The sequence below is a fragment of the Macaca nemestrina genome, chromosome 6, assembly GCF_043159975.1.
Source record: "Macaca nemestrina isolate mMacNem1 chromosome 6, mMacNem.hap1, whole genome shotgun sequence".
NCBI classification, from domain to species: domain Eukaryota; kingdom Metazoa; phylum Chordata; class Mammalia; order Primates; family Cercopithecidae; genus Macaca; species Macaca nemestrina.
The window spans coordinates 167,155,096-167,172,960 of record NC_092130.1 but is presented as its reverse complement, the minus strand read 5'-3'; the positions used below and the strand labels follow the sequence as shown (position 1 = coordinate 167,172,960).

General features: G+C 39.0%; 1 protein-coding gene across 1 annotated transcript in view; it reads right to left on the bottom strand.

Annotated features, from left to right (window-relative positions):
• Positions 1-17,865, bottom strand: part of LOC105492325 (dynein axonemal heavy chain 5) — a 257,015-nt gene that overhangs the window by 85,848 nt on the left and 153,302 nt on the right. Inside the window, exons 50-55 of the mRNA XM_011759339.3 lie at positions 16,365-16,588; positions 13,141-13,339; positions 10,568-10,740; positions 5,156-5,286; positions 1,395-1,548; positions 628-895 (exon numbers count right to left, since the gene is read on the bottom strand). Of these exons, the coding sequence (XP_011757641.2) occupies positions 628-895; positions 1,395-1,548; positions 5,156-5,286; positions 10,568-10,740; positions 13,141-13,339; positions 16,365-16,588 (1,149 nt within the window). The remainder of the gene's footprint in view (positions 1-627; positions 896-1,394; positions 1,549-5,155; positions 5,287-10,567; positions 10,741-13,140; positions 13,340-16,364; positions 16,589-17,865) is intronic.

Here is a 17,865-nt window from a genome sequence, read left to right as displayed (position 1 = left end):
ATGCTCTCTAACCTCTCCTCTACTATTTTTATGTTCCAATTTCATTTGCAAAGTAACGAAGCACTAATGATCCATGGCATGGAAGATCAGAAAGAAGCAGAAGCAGCAAAGGGTCCAGTCAGAGACCATGCTGCTTAACATCTTTTGTCAAGGACAGAAACCAGCAGATAATTGCTGGACAATGTTTTCCTCTTTGATTCTCAGCACTGCAGCCTTGAGAAGGAAATAGCCAAGAGATACTTGGCTTTAACTACTCTTGGGCTAACAAACCTACTTAAAAAGAACACAAATGCTGTCCATGAAATTAAACCTCTGTGCCTTGCTGTGACATCCTGGAGCCAGCCTGGAGATCCAACTGAGGCAGAGACTTCAAGCATCCCTGAAAAAACTAGAATCCTTGAACACTAACCCAATGGGATACAAACTGAATACCTCATTCTCTAAAAACCACACTCTGAGAAAAATTAGCTACCAAACAAGAAAGAGCATCATCTTATAACAGAAATTCTCAAATATTGGACAGAATGAGTTACTCAACTCAGCAGAGAGAGAGCAAACAGCAGAGAATGTAAATAAATAAGTAAACACTATAAACCAGAAGCCTGGCATACACATTTCCATACTAACCAGCAACTAAAGCATCTTTGGGCCATCGGCTGAACCAGTCAATTGTGCATCCTGAAATTAAGGCAGGGAACTTCAAAGCTCTGTTTCGAAACTTCTCCCCCACTGGCGAGAAGCAGAGTACAATATGAAGGTTCTGTCGGACCCGACTCATGAAGTAGTCGTGCAGGTTCTCATTGGTAGGAGGGCACTTGGGGAATTCTTTTTTCATGACTGACACCAGGTTGCTATTAATTTCATCAGTTTCATCTCGCGCAAATAGATTAGAGACCTTAAAAAAAAGTACAAGCATGCAAATTCAGTACACACACAGGAAAAGAGATCAAAATGTAGAGCTTAATACATAGAATGTCTTTTCTCCGTTTGTGTTCTCGAACTCACCTAACGAAAATTAACTGAAAGTTTTCAAGGTGAAATACACCACGTTTTAAAATAAACAAATGATTCTACTATTAACTGCAAAGTTGTAGCTCTGGGAGGGAGTAAACGGACATGCCAAAAATCTAATTAGCTTTCTTTCTAACTTTGCCCTTCTGTTTTTTTCATTTGTTACTTGGAACATTCACTGATGTTTTAAATGCCTAGCTCCAAATTTTGATGTAGAGTTTTATTCTTCAAAAACCCAATAGAAAAACCCATCCTTCATACTGATGACTTAATACCCATTCCCAATAGCACTTTTCATGCCATTAACGGAAGAAAATATGTAGAGCTCTAAGTTGGAGGAAATCTGAAGGGATAAAACACATAAAGAATGAATGAATTCCTACCTCACCTGATGATAAAACATTGTTCATATATTCCAAAAATGATTCATCTTTAATCTCATTGTCTGTGAAAATAAAAGTGATTCCTTTGCCTTGCTGACCAGCCGTTCTATACAAAACCTTCAGATCTTCCATCAGATTTGATGTGTTGTAGGATCTAAAGAAATATTTTCATTTTGTCATTAGCCAAAATGTTTTCATGAGAGGGAAAGAACCTTGTAACAATGCATTATGCCATTTAGCCACCAAAAAAAAAAAATGCTGATTTTGTTCCATCATATAGGTATGTGTTCTATATGAATGTTACTGATTAATTTTTAAAACTCCACATTTCATAAAACATTATAATTAATGTTTTTGCACAAAAAAAACTATACTGAAAAGTCAACCTGGAACAAAAATAAAATTTTTACCACAACCAAATGTCATTACATTTCAAAATGTATCATTTTGAAAATTTTTTGACAATGATAATAGAAAAGTCAAATTCAATTACTGATATTTGATTGGCAATGGGTATTTGAGATGACAATTCACTAATTAAACTAAATAAATGCAAGCTTTGGTTATACAGGGTGGGTGAGATGCCATGCTATAAACAATGCCTTCCTCATCCCCCAACACCATTATCATCATTGCATGTTTGTATTATACATAAATGAGCTTGTTTTCTGAGCAATCAGTAGACTGTACTAGAATACCTGGAAATGTTATGAAATATCCCACTCTGAAGGTTCTCTAATTACCCAAAGTGATCTTTAGGTGGAAATAAACCTACAGTCAAGAAATATTAGAGAGTTCCCACTGTGGAGTGCTATATTATGCCAAAAGTATAAATAAAATTATCCCAATTCTGGAGACTCAGACTTACTAAATTATTATTCCTACTTTAGTCACTAAATAAACTCAGAATTCAGAGTGCAAGAGCAAACAGCCATCTGATTTTTTTAAAACTAGTGAATACTTAACTCTACCTTTTTCTAACTTCTGTAACCTATACCCTAGAATTGGAAATATCACAACCATGCATCAATACTTCTAGAAGACACCTAGAGAAGTGAGATCAGAAAACAAATACTTCTAGAAGACACCTAGAGAAGTGAGACACCTAGAGAAGTGACATCAGAAAACAAATACTTCTAGAAGACACCTAGAGAAGTGACATCCGAGAACTCAAAATACAAATACTTCTAGAAGACACCTAGAGAAGTGACATCCGAGAACTCAAAATACAAATACTTCTAGAAGGCACTTAGAGAAGTGAGATTCAAGAGATCAGAAAACAATTCAAAGACACAGCCTCCAAAAAAGAAAGGAAGAAAGGAAGGAAGGAAGGAAGGAAGGAAGGAAGGAAGGAAGGAAGGAAGGAAGGAAGGAAGGAAGAAAGGAAGAAAGGAAGAAAGGAAGAAAGGAAGGAAGGAAGGAAGGAAGGAAGGAAGGAAGGAAGGAAGGAAGGAAGGAAGGAAGGAAGGAAGGAAGGAAGAAAGAAAGAAAGAAAGAAAGAAAGAAAGAAAGAAAGAAAGAAAGAAAGAAAGAAAGAAAGAAAGAAAGAGAAAGAAAGAAAGAGAAAGGAAAAGGAAAACATCTCACCCAGCTTCTTGTGATAAAATTTTCAACCCAGTCTCTTGGATCTCAAGGGCCCACTGCCTCAAATAACATGACCTAAGACACCTAACAAATAGTCGTGCTTCCCAAGTGAGAGGCTCTCGCATCTCAGCCTTAGCCACATGGCTGTACAAAGCCTTTAGAAGTTTGATAACATCTTGAAAGCTACGAAAAGGAAAGAAAGACCCTGGCCCTTCGTCTCATCAGTAATGGATCATTCCTGGTGTGACATGTAGAGGAACTAGTCTGCCACAGTGAGAGTTGTGGTTGAATACGCTGGCTGCGCCGTTGTGGTGCAGTAAAAGTCACACCAGACTAGAAACTGGAAGTCTTACAATCAATTCCCAGATAGATCCAAGATGATGGGCAAGCCATAGCATCTCTGAGCTTCAGCTGCAAGACGGGCTGCTGCTATCTGTCCTACTAACTCACGAGGTTTTTTTGAAGATCAAATTAGCTCATGCATATAAAAGTGCTTTGAAAACTACAAGGTTTTATACGAATGTTAGGAACAAAAATTTGATTCCCATCCCTTTCCTGTACAAGTTGTCTTTCATGTAGCTTGGTTCCTAACCAAAAACTAGAAGAATCATATGCAATGTAACTAGAATTATTTCTCTCTGTCCCAGTACTTGAATTAAACAGTAATCTTTGGATTTATTCTCCAAGAAGAACCCTATAGGTCAGACAAAACAAAAAGTGTAACAATAGCTTAAATATTTGAATCTCCAAACCCAATGCTTAGTAACTTTCAGCCTTCATCCTAGCAGGTATCTATGGGCCTCCCTCAATGAGACAGGTCAGCAACATGTTCTGCTCATCAGTGCCCGACTTCTTGCTCCTACACCTAGAAATTAATGTCAAATGATTTTCAGCCCAGCCTAACTTCCCAAACTGGCCTCCTGGTTCTAACCTTATCTTGGTTAATCCTGAAAAATCTGTTTCACCTCTCCGAATCACCTCTGTTTATCTCTTCATGTTCACTTTTCATGTGCTAATTATGTTTTCTCCCTGCACTACACCCACATCTGTGGTCAACTCCTCTGGGTTTCCCTGTCTTGATAAGTAGCAGCACCATCTAGGTAGTTTCCCAAGCCAGAAACCAGGATGTACCAAGCCCTGAAGCTCCAACTTCCTGATGATCTCTTCCATCTCCACTCTCTATTCTCCATTCTCACTGCTGCTACTCATGACACCATCATGGCTTGCCCAGACCCCTGAAACAGCCTTATAACTATTCCAATTTAGTTCCATCTGTCTATTTTCTGTATATAAAATGTACTTGACATGTCCTCCCTAGGGGCAACTCATCAATGGTTTCCTATTGCTCTGGGAGGAAGTCTGACTTTTTATCTTCACTTTAAAAGGCCTCCATTTCTCTTCCATTCCCACTTGCCACCCTACACTGTACACTCTGCAGTATTTAACTTCTTCCAGGGCTTACTTCACCTGTGCTGATTCTTCTGCCTGGAACACACTTTACTGTTCTTCTGCTCTCAGTCTTCCCATATCGAGGTTTCAGTTTAATCACTTTCTCCAGGAAGTCTTTTCTAATCATCCCCTAGACTAGGTTGGGAGTTCTTCCCTCAAGCTTCAATAGGATTTGGTCTGCATGTATTTCCTTATCATGGATGGTGCCTATGAATCACACCTTATTGGGTGAGTTGGTTGCTTAGTTGTCTGTCCCCTTGAGTTGCTACAAAGTCCCTGACGATACAGCTATACTCACCTCGCTCACCTAGCCAGGCCTAACACATAGGCAGCGTTCAATAACCATTTTGAAACGTTTGAATGAGTAAACCAATATTCATCTATTTTTCCACCGTACTAACATTCTTGAAATCTGAATTAACACTCAAAAGGGACAATTTTCTTCCGAAATTCACCAAAAGAAGTGCACGCAAGACACTGTCATATATAACATAAAAGCAGGGAGGCGGCTACTAAGTGAGAATTCGAAATATTTCAAAAGCAAGTTATGAATATGAAATGTTTATGGTCTCTGACAAAGGTTGACAGAGGAAGATGATAAGTCAACATTCAAGAAGGAAAACGACTGTGACTCTTTTATGTAAGGGAAATGCATTTGAACTTCAGGTGGCCTCTGAGCACCTTTTATCAAAATCCGTGTTAGGTTAGTTAAAGTAAAAGCTTGTCACCTCGTCAGAGTGATCTGGAAGGAAATGTAGCCGGCAATGAATGAAGCCAACCTCGTCAGGCTCTGCTTTCCTGATCCGCCCACTCCAACCAGGAGGGCATTTCCCCGAGGAGTACGAATGACACGAGAGATCTGTAATACAGAACAAAAAAAGCATGTATCTTTCAACATGTAAATGTTCTACTTTTCCTATTTATTCACTATATGAATGAGGTATAATTATTATTTTGGAAGATATAGGTGTCTCAAGATCAGACTGGAGATATACTGGTTGAAGGAATGAGGGCACTTCTGAAATAGAACAGTGTTGGGCTGCATCAGATGGGGTGGGAACCATGGGGTGTGCCTTTAGAAACCAGGAGGACACCAGGGCAGAAAAGTCAGCACACAGCTCAGACTGTGCTTGCTCTGGCTTTTAAAGGAGATATCTATCTAAAGGGGACTTTGAGGATTCCTGTTAGTTGGTTCGACCTAATAGGGTATGATAGGAAGGAGAACAGAAATGTCAAAACAATGTCTACCCTTGGCATGCAGGGCATGTGGTTGATTAGAATATCCTCCACATTTGAAAAGCGTTCAAATTTAAATTGAAGGGAAGAAAACCCCCCAAAATAAGGTGATATGCTTTGGCTGTGTCCCAACCCAAATCTCATCTAGAATTGTACTCCCATAATTCCCATGTGTTGTGGTGGGAATTATCTCCTGGTGGGAGATAACTGAGACAACTGAATCATGGGGGCGGCTTCCCCCATAGTGTTCCTATGGTAGTGACTAAGTCTTATGAGATCTGATGGTTTTCTCAAGGGTTTTTGCTTTTGCATCTCCCTCATTTTTCCTCTTGCCGCCGCCATGTAAGAAGTGCCTTTCACTTCCTACTGTGATTCTGAGACCTCTCCAGCTATGTGGAACTATAAGTCCAATTAAACCTCTTTTTCTTCCCAGTCTTGGGTGTGTCTTTATCAGCAGCATGAAAATGAACTAATACATGTGGTATAGATATTGGGATTTTAAAAAGAAAGAAAATGAGCATAAACACCCTCCTATTACTTGGCAAAGAGGGTGATACCTAAGGTATCTACCAATAAGTGATTATAGATTGGCAGGGGGGACCACTTCACGCTGTTCAATAGCCCCAGACTATTCCACAGCCCCCTTGTGGCAGAAGTCCATGTTTATTTGGCTTCGTTTGTGTTGAATGGACTAATGACACCATCAGTCTTCCAAACCTACCCAGGACAGACTGAGTATAGAATTCCCCTTGATGTTCTTTATACCTTATGCGAGAACTGTTTCTCTTTCCCTCCTAACTGCAGTTTGAGCCTAGGGGTATCACTGCGATGTCCACCTTTCTTAGAAGAATGATAGAGGGTGGGCAGGGACTGGAAGGGGTCACTTCTCCATGGCCAGGGAATCTTTCTGTAGTCACTGGGGCTCTGCATTCTGCCAAGGTTTTGTTAAACATCCTTTCTCAGAATTCCCTCACTAGCTGCAGTACATTCTACTCCTGTTGAAAATACGCCTGGTTTTGAATTACTTTCCCCAGTTTAGTGTGAACCTTGGGAAAAGGATAACATATTTTCCATCTCTATGTGGACCTGAGAACCTGCAGGACTGGCAAGTGCATATGCCCTGTTTTTCCAGCCTCCTGCTTGTCTCCTCTATGTGATTCTCGCCAAAGTCATTGTGAGTGGAGAGGGTCATATATGCCTCTTCAGATCTTCCCCTGACACAGCTTCAGGAGGGAAAGATGGGGCAAGTAAGGAGCTACTTGGAAGCCACACTAGAACATTCTGTGCCTTTCCTTGCTTGCCACTTTTCAACCATCATCATTTCCTTTGTTTGATGTGGGTGGATATATCAAGATGTTGTTAATTAGGTATTAAGGAATCTTCATCCCAAAACCTTTACTTGGAACTGGGCCAAGGTCTTATATTAAAATGTTCTATTCTCAGTTTCCAACACATGGTAAACCCGCAAAACATACCTGACAAAGGAACAGATACATGAACAGAGAAGGCTTGCAAAGCAGACTCAAAACCTCATAATCTAGTTAAATCCAGCGAGACCCTCAAATACGGCTATTTTGTCCTGTTATACGCAGATTGTGTGATGGAGATATGCGTTTTCAATTTCATCAGCGAGTATTCAGAAATGAATAATGTCCACCCTGCCCCTCAGGAGCTCACACTGGAACAGGGGACAGAGGCTGGGGTCATGAGCCACGGTGAGCACTGGCACAGAGACAGGAGTGATGGGCAACCAGAGGAAAGAATGCCGGGAAACATCCCCGCCTGGGTGAGGTAAGTCTTAGGTGCAGAGCTGGACTTTGACCTGGATGACTAGAAGTGTATCACACAAAGAAGGTGGTGTGCCACGCACGGGCTGAGCTACCTTTTCAGAAGGAGTGAGACACACAAAATCTCAGAATTAGCAAAAGGCCTGCAGTGTCCCCTGAGGTGAGAACTTCAGTATGGGATATGGAAATATCAGGAAATAAGGCAGCAAAGGATTGTTTAGGACTTATCTGGGGGACTTGATTAAATTCCAAACAATGTATCCAGATTCTCTGTGTGGTTCTCAGCGGTGGTCCATCCTGTCAAGACTGAGGTCACTAAGACGGGAACCCACCCGACTAGAGTCTAATCTTCTGATAGGGAGGCAAACACACAGACAGATAAACTTTCCACAAGGTAGTATGGGTGGGGAATGCATGTTGGGGAGGCGCTCCAGGATCATGATATGTTTACCCACCAGCAGCCTGTTGTTCTGGATCACACACCAGGCAGAGCATGACTCAGGAGGCTGGCTGGTAAGCAGGAACTAGATCATGCAAAACCATGTACACCATGGTTTGAACTTTCACCAAAGAGACAAAAGAGGCATCACACAGATACGCTGTATTGAAAGAAAATTGAGTTTCTAACTAAGAAAGGAACTAAGAAATAGGCTTGGTCTCATATCATATCCTGTTTTGCTGCAGTTTTTCCCTGCAATTCTGACTCTTGGCTTCTATCGTGCCGTGTAACTAGGCCACGTATTTCAAGGCTCACAGCAGCATGACACAGAGTGTGGATGCGCTGTGCACAAAAGATGAGAGAAGACAGGGCCAGCCGGGAAGTGGAGAGGAATGCAACATTTTAGCTCAAAAACTCTAGTCACGGATTCTTCGGCCAATTCCAGAGCAGACAGACAAGAGGCAGAGAGTGAGAGAAAACACCAGCGAGGCCGCAGCACCGAGGCCTTCACACCTCCAACATCACACCCAAAGTGTTTCGAGAAAGCCTCCTCACTCTTCATCTGGGCTGCGAATCATGGAGAAAACAGCAGTTCCAGTGAACTTGCTCAAGCACGACACTTAACATAAATAACTGCATCTTCAGCTTGAGCTATGAAATCCCAGGTCAATCGGATTTTGTCTCTAGCAGGCAGGCAATTTGTCATGAAATTGCCTTTGGTGATACTCACTTAGAAAATACATTTGCCCTTTTCTTTTTCTTCCTTTTAATTATTAAAAATGACATAATGTTTATTCTTCCTGAAACAACACTTAATCGACTATAAATTAAGAGCTCATTTCCAAATGTTATTTATAGTTGGCTGTGGAAGAATATTTGAGCTCATAATTCAGTACAGATGTCTCAGATTCTACGAATCCACAGAGTTGCCAAGCCAAGTGCCCTCGTGCTGGGGAGACCCAACTCCCGAACAACCTCTCTGTCTTCCTTCCCTCTCTCTGACTTACTCCAGCCTTGCGGAAATGCTTTTCTCACTTTCTTGCAGGGAAGAGGAGCAGACAGGCAATCCCTATATTCAGCAGAATAGTTGACTAGATAACCTCTAAAACCCCCTCCATTTGTAGATTCAGTAATTTCTAGAGGTGACAATTTGTAATTATGCAGTGGTTCCTCACGGTTGAACCTAAGATCATGGAAGACAAGGTCAAATCATTTTCTTTCTAACTAAAAGGATGTAGTCTGGAAAAGTAGTTGATATCAACAAAGTGAGAATATCAACAATGGATTTTAAATGGCATTATCTTGCACTGTAGATAAATTAAGTCACATACGTTTTCAAACAAAATAATACATTTTACTTCCAACCTTTCAGGATCAACTGTTCTAAAAATGGATACGGTAATGACTCATATCAGCAGTCACTAACCTTTTTGGCACCAGGGACCAGGATCGTGGAAGACAATTTTTCCACGGATGGGAGGGGGGTGGGTGATGGTTTGGGAATGATTAAAGCGCATTACATTTATTGTGCAGTTGATTTCTATTATTATTACATTGTAGTTTATTATGAAATAATTATACAGCTCACCATAACGTAAAATCAGTGGGTGTCCTGAGCTTGTTTTCCTACAACTAGATGGTCCCATCTGAGGGTGATGGGAAACAGTGACAGACCATCAGGCATTCCGTTCTCATAAGGAGCGCGCAACCTAGACCCCTCATATGAGCAGTTCACAATAGGGTTCGCGCTCCTATGAAAATCTAATGCCGCTGGAGGCAGAGCTCAGCTTCACTTGCTTACCTGCTGCTCACCTCCTGCTGTGCAGCCCTGTTCCCTACAGCCCACAGACAGGTACTGGTCTGTGGCCCAGGGGTTGGGAACCCCTTCTCATATGACAAACTAGAATAGAAATTATATTTTCCTGGTGGATTTCATTCTAACAGAATTTTCATCTCAAAGTCAACCGTTTATACACTATTTTTAAATTATTGTTTCTAATCATGGTAAAATACACATAATCTAAAATTTACCACTGTAACCATTTTTAAGTATATTGTTCATAATCATTAAGTACATTTACGTTGGTGTGCAACTATCAGCACCACTGATCTCCACAACGCTTTTCATCTTGCAAAACTGAAGCTCTGTACCCATTTAACACTAACTCCCCAATCCCCTCTCCACCCAACCCTGGAATTCTCCATTCTACTTTTTGTCTCCGATTTTGGCTACACTGGGGATTTAGATGAGTAGAATTATACAATATTTGCCCTTTTGAGTCTGGCTTACTTCACATAACATAATGTCCTCAAGGCTTATGTACTATTTTTTATAGGATATTCTTTGCATGATACAAAAAGATGCAGACTTTGTCTGTGTTCTGAACTCAGATGTCAACCATATTCAGCCTCCGTGGTGAAACCATGGAGCTGGAAGCTATATAGAAACACTGAATAAAATTATCACATCACACATTTAAAGTACACAGGCTCTTATTTCAAGCCTATAAGGTGCGACATGTTGCATTCAGCTTGGAAATTAAATTGGAATATAGCATGGAGTCTAATTTTAAACTGAAGATTCTCCTAGGAAATGAAAATAAAAGAGGGAGAGGACTCTGGCGTGAAACCAAATGTCTGTCACTACCACAAGGCACTACTTGGAGTGGCTACCGTACCTTGACTAAGTGAACCATGGCATCAGCAAAGAACACCATGTCCATGCCGGCGCCACGGATACTCTCATTATACAGCTGCAGGAACATATTCAGACGCTCTTTTAGGCGACTAAAAGATTCAATGGGCTCATACATTTTAGGCATTTCAGCATCAGCCTCTTCAGATGTTTCACCTTCGGTGGGAAAGAAGAATCAGTTAAGTTTCTTCAAATACCTGCATTTTGCCTTCAACCTAAATTAATGCAATCAAAGCTCTACAGCCTAACACTGAATAACATTCATTTTAAGCAAAATGCCATAGTGTGCATTTTGCAAAAACAGAAGAAAGGAAACAACAGCAGCATTAGGATTTTTGTGATCATATGCAGTCTCTGTACTTTCCTATCTAGCAAGTCAATTTCAAATAATGTTATCGTCATTGAATTGAATTTGAACCCACAACTGATTGTTGGCATTTCAAAGCTCCTCCCAGACATATTAGCTTAATGGTCAAGTGAAAGTCAAAACAGTAGGGACTGAATGTCAGAATCAGCAAGGGAAGTTAAGAATTACATAACTGTCTGATAAGAATAAAAAGAAAAAATTATTGTGTTTACTCAGGAAATTTTTATAATTCACAAATCTCAGGTCAGTGGTAAAAATAGAAGTGACTTATAATATGGGGTGGAGGATTGAGAGAAATAGAAAAACAATTTCCTAAATGAATAAACATATTAGATTATTTCACTAGGGCAAGATGTATTAAAATCGATATACTTTTTTAAAAAATTAGAAATATATAACACACCAGCTTAACACTTTTACAGTATTAACTACAAAGCAGAGGCCGAGGTGGGCAGATCACTTGAGGTCAGGAGTTCAAGACCAGCCTGACCAACATGGTGAAACCCCATCTCTACTAAAATTACAAAAATTAGCTAGGCCTGGTGGTATGTGCCTGTAGTTCCAGCTACTCAGAAGGCTGAGGCAGGAGACTCGCCAGGAAGCCAAGGTTGCCAAAAGACAAGCCTGTACTCTAGACCGGGCAACAGAGCAAGACTGTTTAAAAAAAAAAAAAAATCATAAAACCCAAGAAAAAGCTAAATGGGGCATCTATAAATTCACAATCAATTAACATTAGTAGCAGGGGAAAAAAAGGGACACATTAGCTGAATATACCAATAACAACTTAGAATTTCACCGGATACAAGAAGAATGAGTGGATCTTTCAAATCTTACGGCGTAAGATTTTCAATTGACTGTGTCCTAACATAATACTATATTAACCTTTTGATAACAAACAAGGAGATGGTTTAACACAATCATTAAGACTGACCTATCTGCAAAGCTCTCACTAGTCAAATTCCAATAGTCACAACTCTTATAAATGCCCATATCAAGCTTTGAGAAACAAAGTGTCTCAATGACACAAAAGATTATGCATTTGTCTCTAGACCCTCTCCCAGGCCCCCAAAATGCAGCAGTTGTATTTTGGTCCTTGAAAAACCATAATCTGGTTATTTATCCTTCTGAATTACAGGGAATAAATTACATAAATTTTAATTATCTTGTAAGATGCCCTTACTCTTACAGGATTTTTGTACGTGTTTGACCTGATTGAAATAAAATGTGTCAGCTTCTTTCTGTAGAAGGATCATTCCAATTGCATCGCCAGAAATAAACATTCTTTTGCAATTGTCACTCAGAAACTTTTGACAGATCACAGTTATGGTTATCAAATCTAGAGAGGCACTGCCTAGTCGTTTCCAATCATTTTCAAGATAGCATATTTTTAAACATGCTTTTAAAAATCTGCAAATTAACTTAAAATCCATCCTCAGTATTAGAAGAGGTTATTAAATGAAAGAAAAATATTTTTAATTAAGCCTAGTTACTTCTGAGGGGGAAAAAAGTGGAGCACTGCCTCTTTTCATAAGAAAAGTCATATATCTCAATTTCCCCTGGAACCATAACCACAAAAGCTTGCCCCACATCAGCCATCTCATTCCAATCTCATTCCATTTAATGACCCTCTCATACATTTGGAAGTTTTCCTTTTTATTTTCAACATTCAGGATGACCTGAATAATAATAATTATAATTATATTTGCGGCCTTTCATTTTGCAGTGACTACGGGCCATAGACTGCCCAAGCCATTCTACAGATAACATTTCATGGACTCCCCATGGTGCACGTGATGCATATAGTAACACTTTTACTTTTATAAATGAGGAGAATGAGGTTCAAGAGAGTGCCGAGATGCCCAGCTAATTAATGTGTGGTGGATTCCTTCCTCAAACTCACCTCTATCTGCCAGACTGCAAGTCCTGTGCACTCTCTCCTACCCTATCCTGCCTCTCCACTCTACTTTAATATCCAAGCATGATATGCATAAAATAGTTCATCTTTAAACTCCATGATCACGCATTTATTCACTCATCCTAGTTTTATTGAGCATCTACTATGTCTCAGGCTTGTATCAGTAAAGTTTACTAGAAAGAAACTCAACATCCATAAACTGAATCTTCTGTCTTCAGATTTCCCTTTAGGGAACACCTTTTGGGGAATTCCAAATTCCACTTCAATAGTTTACCTGCAGCTTCAGGCGCATCTCTCAAGAAATCCACAAAATATGTGTCAATTCCACAATCCACCAACAGTTTTTTCTCTTCACCAAACTCCTCCTCTACCAAACTTACTAAAGCCTTATCAAACCAGGTCACATCACTGGACACTGTGAAACGGTCCGCTATAACACGTTTACATTCATGCTTCCAGAGCTTTAACAGGTCCTGTTGAAAGTATAATTAAAATGTGTTAGTAATTCCTATTATGCCGTAACTGGGAATTCAAGTTGACAGTACTGTAGAGTATTATTCTTCCTGATTGAAGATGCAACATTTTAAAAAGTTAGGGTTCAAATATGCTCAACTTCACTTCAAATGGGTATCATTTAAGTATATTAAATAGAAAGTAGTCTGTTCATTTGCAGTCTCTGAATTAAGAAGAAAAAATCCTTCAACAATAATATTGAAAATTGCTCTGACCAATCAACAAACTAACATTCTATGTAAGAGTCTTCAGTTTGTGAAAAATTAGTCTTTTAATAAGACATCTACATTCATGTGGCCAGAGTACAACATAAGATATAAAACATGAACAACTCTCATGTATACAACTGAAAAATTACAAAGGTGTATTCACTTAACACAAAGTGAATAAAATTTGTGGCAAAAACTGGATTATCTGAACAAAAGAAAGCCAGCACCTAATCCAGATAATCCAAGGCCCAAAGTTAACTGCAAGTTGAGGAGAGTAATTGCTCAATACTCCTGTTTATATAGCAAGAACAACAAATGTATGTGTAAGCTCATTATTTTATATGAAAGACTGGTGGAAATTTCTTAGCTTCGTAACATTTTTCAGGTTACAGATTTTTAGGCCATTGCATTACTAGTGATAGAATGCTATCTGGTTGCCTGAATATAAAAGGAGTTCAGTGAAGTATATTCAATGATTCAGTTAAGACAAAAGTTTATTATAACATCAATTGCTGGAATTGTTTATGCTGATTTAAAATAAGCATCAAAAACGGATACTTCAATAGTAATCTTTGAGAACTGACTTCAACAATTCCATTAACTTGTAAATAACTTTGAGGGAAAAAAATCAAGTTAAAATATTCACGCTGCTAAACAGACTCTCACTTCTCTGCAGGAAGGAAAGTGAGTTTTCCCCAAAATATCATTAACAGATGCTTCTCAAAAGAAGACATACATGTGGCCAACAAACATATGAAAAGAAGCTCAACATCACTGATCATTAGAGAAATGCAAATCAAAACCGCTCTGAGATACAATCTCAAACCAGTCAGAAAGGCTATTATTAAAAAGCCAAAAAATAACAGATGCTGGCAAGGTTGCAGAGAAAAGAGAACACATATATGCTATCGATGGGAGTGTAAATTAGTTCAAGCATTGTGGAATGCACTATGGTGATTCCTCAAAGAGCTAAAAGCAGAACTACCATTTGACCTAGAAATCCTAGGGTATATACCCAGAGGAATATAAACCATTCTACTATAGACACATGGACGTGAATGTTCACTGCAGCACTATTCACAATAGCAAAGACACAGAATCAACGTAATTGCTCATCAATGGCAGATTGGATAAAGAAAATGTGTTACCTATACACCATGGAATACTACACAGCCATAAAAAAGAATGAGATCATGTCTTTCATGGAAACATGGATGGAGCTGGAGGCCATTATCCTTAGCAAACTAACGCAGGAACAGAAAACCAAATACCACATGATACATCCCTACCCAAATCTCATCTTGAATTGTAATCCCCATAATCCCCACATGTCAAGGGAGAGACCAGGTGGAGGTAATTTAATCACAGGGGAGGTTTCCCCCACGGTGTTCTCCTGATACTGAATGAGTTCTCACGAGATCTGAGGGTTTTATAAGAGGCTCTTCCCCTTTTGCTCTGCACTTCTCCTTCATGCCATCTTGTGAAGAAGGTGCCTTGCTTCCTCTTCATTTTCCACCATGATTGTAAGTTTCCTGAGGCCTCCCCAGACATGCTGAACTGTGAGTCGATTAAACCTCTTTTCTTTACAAATTACCCAGTCACCAGCAGTTTCTATGGCAGTATGAAAACGGACTAATACACCGCATGTTCTCACTTACAAGTGGGAGCTAAAAATGAGAACTCATGAACACAAAGACAGAAATGACAGACACTGAGGTCTGCTTGAGGGTGGAAGGTGAGAGGAGGGAGAGGAGCAAATAGATAACTTTTGGGTACTGGGCTTAATACGTGGGCGATGAAATAATCTGTACAACAAGCCACCATGACACATGTTTACCTATGGAACAAACCTTCACATGTACCCCCAAAGCTAAAATAAAAGTTAAAAATAAATCAACAAATAATTTTAAAAAGAAAAAATAATCAGCAAGTTTGGTTACCTATATTGCAAGCATCTGGGACAACGGTGGGTTTTTTAAGTAATCAACACTTGTGCTTAATCAACAGTTTTGTTGATATTTTCAGCGTCTCTGTGTGTTTATATGGAGAAATCCCCTGAAACCCATTTGCTTAATTACTTCTTTAGCTCTAGAAAGGCTTAAAGAGAGGCCAACCCTGTCTTAGCCTGGGCACATAGGCTACGCTTTGGAACAAAAGCATACTGGATTTCTACATAGCATTCTTAGTTTGAGGGAAATTCTTATAACACTGGGAAATGTCATATTCAAGTGTGTGTACAAATGATCATTTTTCTATGCTGCCTCTCTTCAATTTTACCAATGTATGTAATTCGTTTAGTGCATCCAGTTACATGGAAAAGAAAAATCATGGATGATTATCAACAAAATGGGTTTTTTAAATTTTGAATATTTATTATAAAGATAATTACTTTTTAAGTTAAAATGTCAAGCTTAAAATATGAAGACTATTATACAATAAAATCCACAGTGGTTGTTTCTATTATTTAGTATAAGAAACATATCTTCTTCTTAGACTAGAAGTGGGAAAATAAAATCAATTATTTCTTTTATTCTATTCGTTAAAAAGTAATTGTGTATATGATGCTCTGAAACGCAAACCTAGTTGGAATCTATCATTGACATTTTCTGACAGAATTTACTTCTTTCATTATGTTAGTTAAAATGCAGTAAAGATACCCATGCTGAAACATTCCAAAATATGTTCAAAGTTCAAGTAAAAAATAAAGTAGTAAAAATATTTAGAATATATGATTAATAGCAATGTTATCTGTTTTTCTTTCCTCAGTGTCACCTACATTTGGTTCCTTGATGACCTCTGAAGCAGTGTTCAGCATTCCCTGCCAGATCCGAGAAAGATCTCGTAGGTTAAACACATAATGGAATTTTGCAGGGGTAGGAAGCATTTTCATCTTGGTCATCTGCCATAGTCGGCGCGTCAGGGGCACCAATTTTGTGACAGAATCTCTCACTTCTTCTGAGAAACCCCTCTGAGTACAGTAGTAGCCTACCCCAATCACACCTGAAAGTGGGGAAATTACAGCATTTTGATTAGCCATTCAACGAAATTAAATGAAAATGAAAAACATTATAGCATAGAGTTTGCACACGTCATTAAACATTTTAATAGATAATCATATATAAAAGTATGTTGATGTTCTCTTGCTTTTTCAAATACAGTATCCCAAAAAATAGACACAGGTTTAAGAAAATGAATATTCAAAACACTGAAAAAGTGATTAAGAAATACTGCTGAAAACTCTGGCTGCACCACTTCAATATTACTAAATGGGGAACAAGGATAAATGTATGAAGTTACCTTGTAATAAGAAAAGAAAAATATTTTTATAAGTCCTCTAAGGTTTCTACTTTCTGTCGTTGCCTTTCCATGCACTATAAACTACTTTCATTTACTTTATATGTAAAATTTTCCAGGCAATAAGGAATAATTAAAAATGATAACATTCTTTCTGTTCCATTTTACTTTTCCCAAGCTTAGATAATTCCAATGTCTGTTGGTTTCCAGACCTCGCTCCCTGCTGTGACTGGAGATTACTGCCACACTTGACTAGCCGGGGGCACCCAGATGACATTTTCGTTTGCCAGAAATTAATTAGGGTAATCCTGATGAGCTTTTTCTCAATAGCAGCTTCAGAAATTGTACACTAAATACTTAACATAAATGTGTTCAAACCTTTACATTCTTTCCTGCACAAATAAGTTATAAGTGCATTATCATTACTCGGGTAGGCAAACATGGTTACTTATTTGGCTAGTGATTGTTCAGCTAAATTATCTACGAAATACTCCATATTTAATCAATAACTTATTACAATCCAGTAAATTACTCTGAATTTCAGACTGTGTCTAATCTGCACTCCGGGTGCCGTTATTTCTTTAGCCAAAATCATTCTGTGGGATAGTTAAAGTATCACCTACATAAACTTTTGACATGGAACATAGCAATCCAGACCTCAAAACTATGTACCCATGAGGAAACAATCTCATCTGCGGGGCAACAATTTCATTTCTATGTTCATGTAATGTTAAACTTCCTTGCTTAAGAAGTTAGAAAGAGTTAAAGAAAACCATAGATGGAAATGATCTACCGAGGCATCCAAATCAGGACACACCTAGAATCGATCCCTATAGGAAAGGAAACACGCTGCTGAGAGTGATGGAGGCTGCAGACCAAAGAGCCACCCAATGCGCTTTCTGTGTGGCTCTCGGGTGAAGATTTCCAGGAAGGAACACAAGCAGGTATTCTTCCTCACCCTTCCACCCCACGCCCTCTCGACC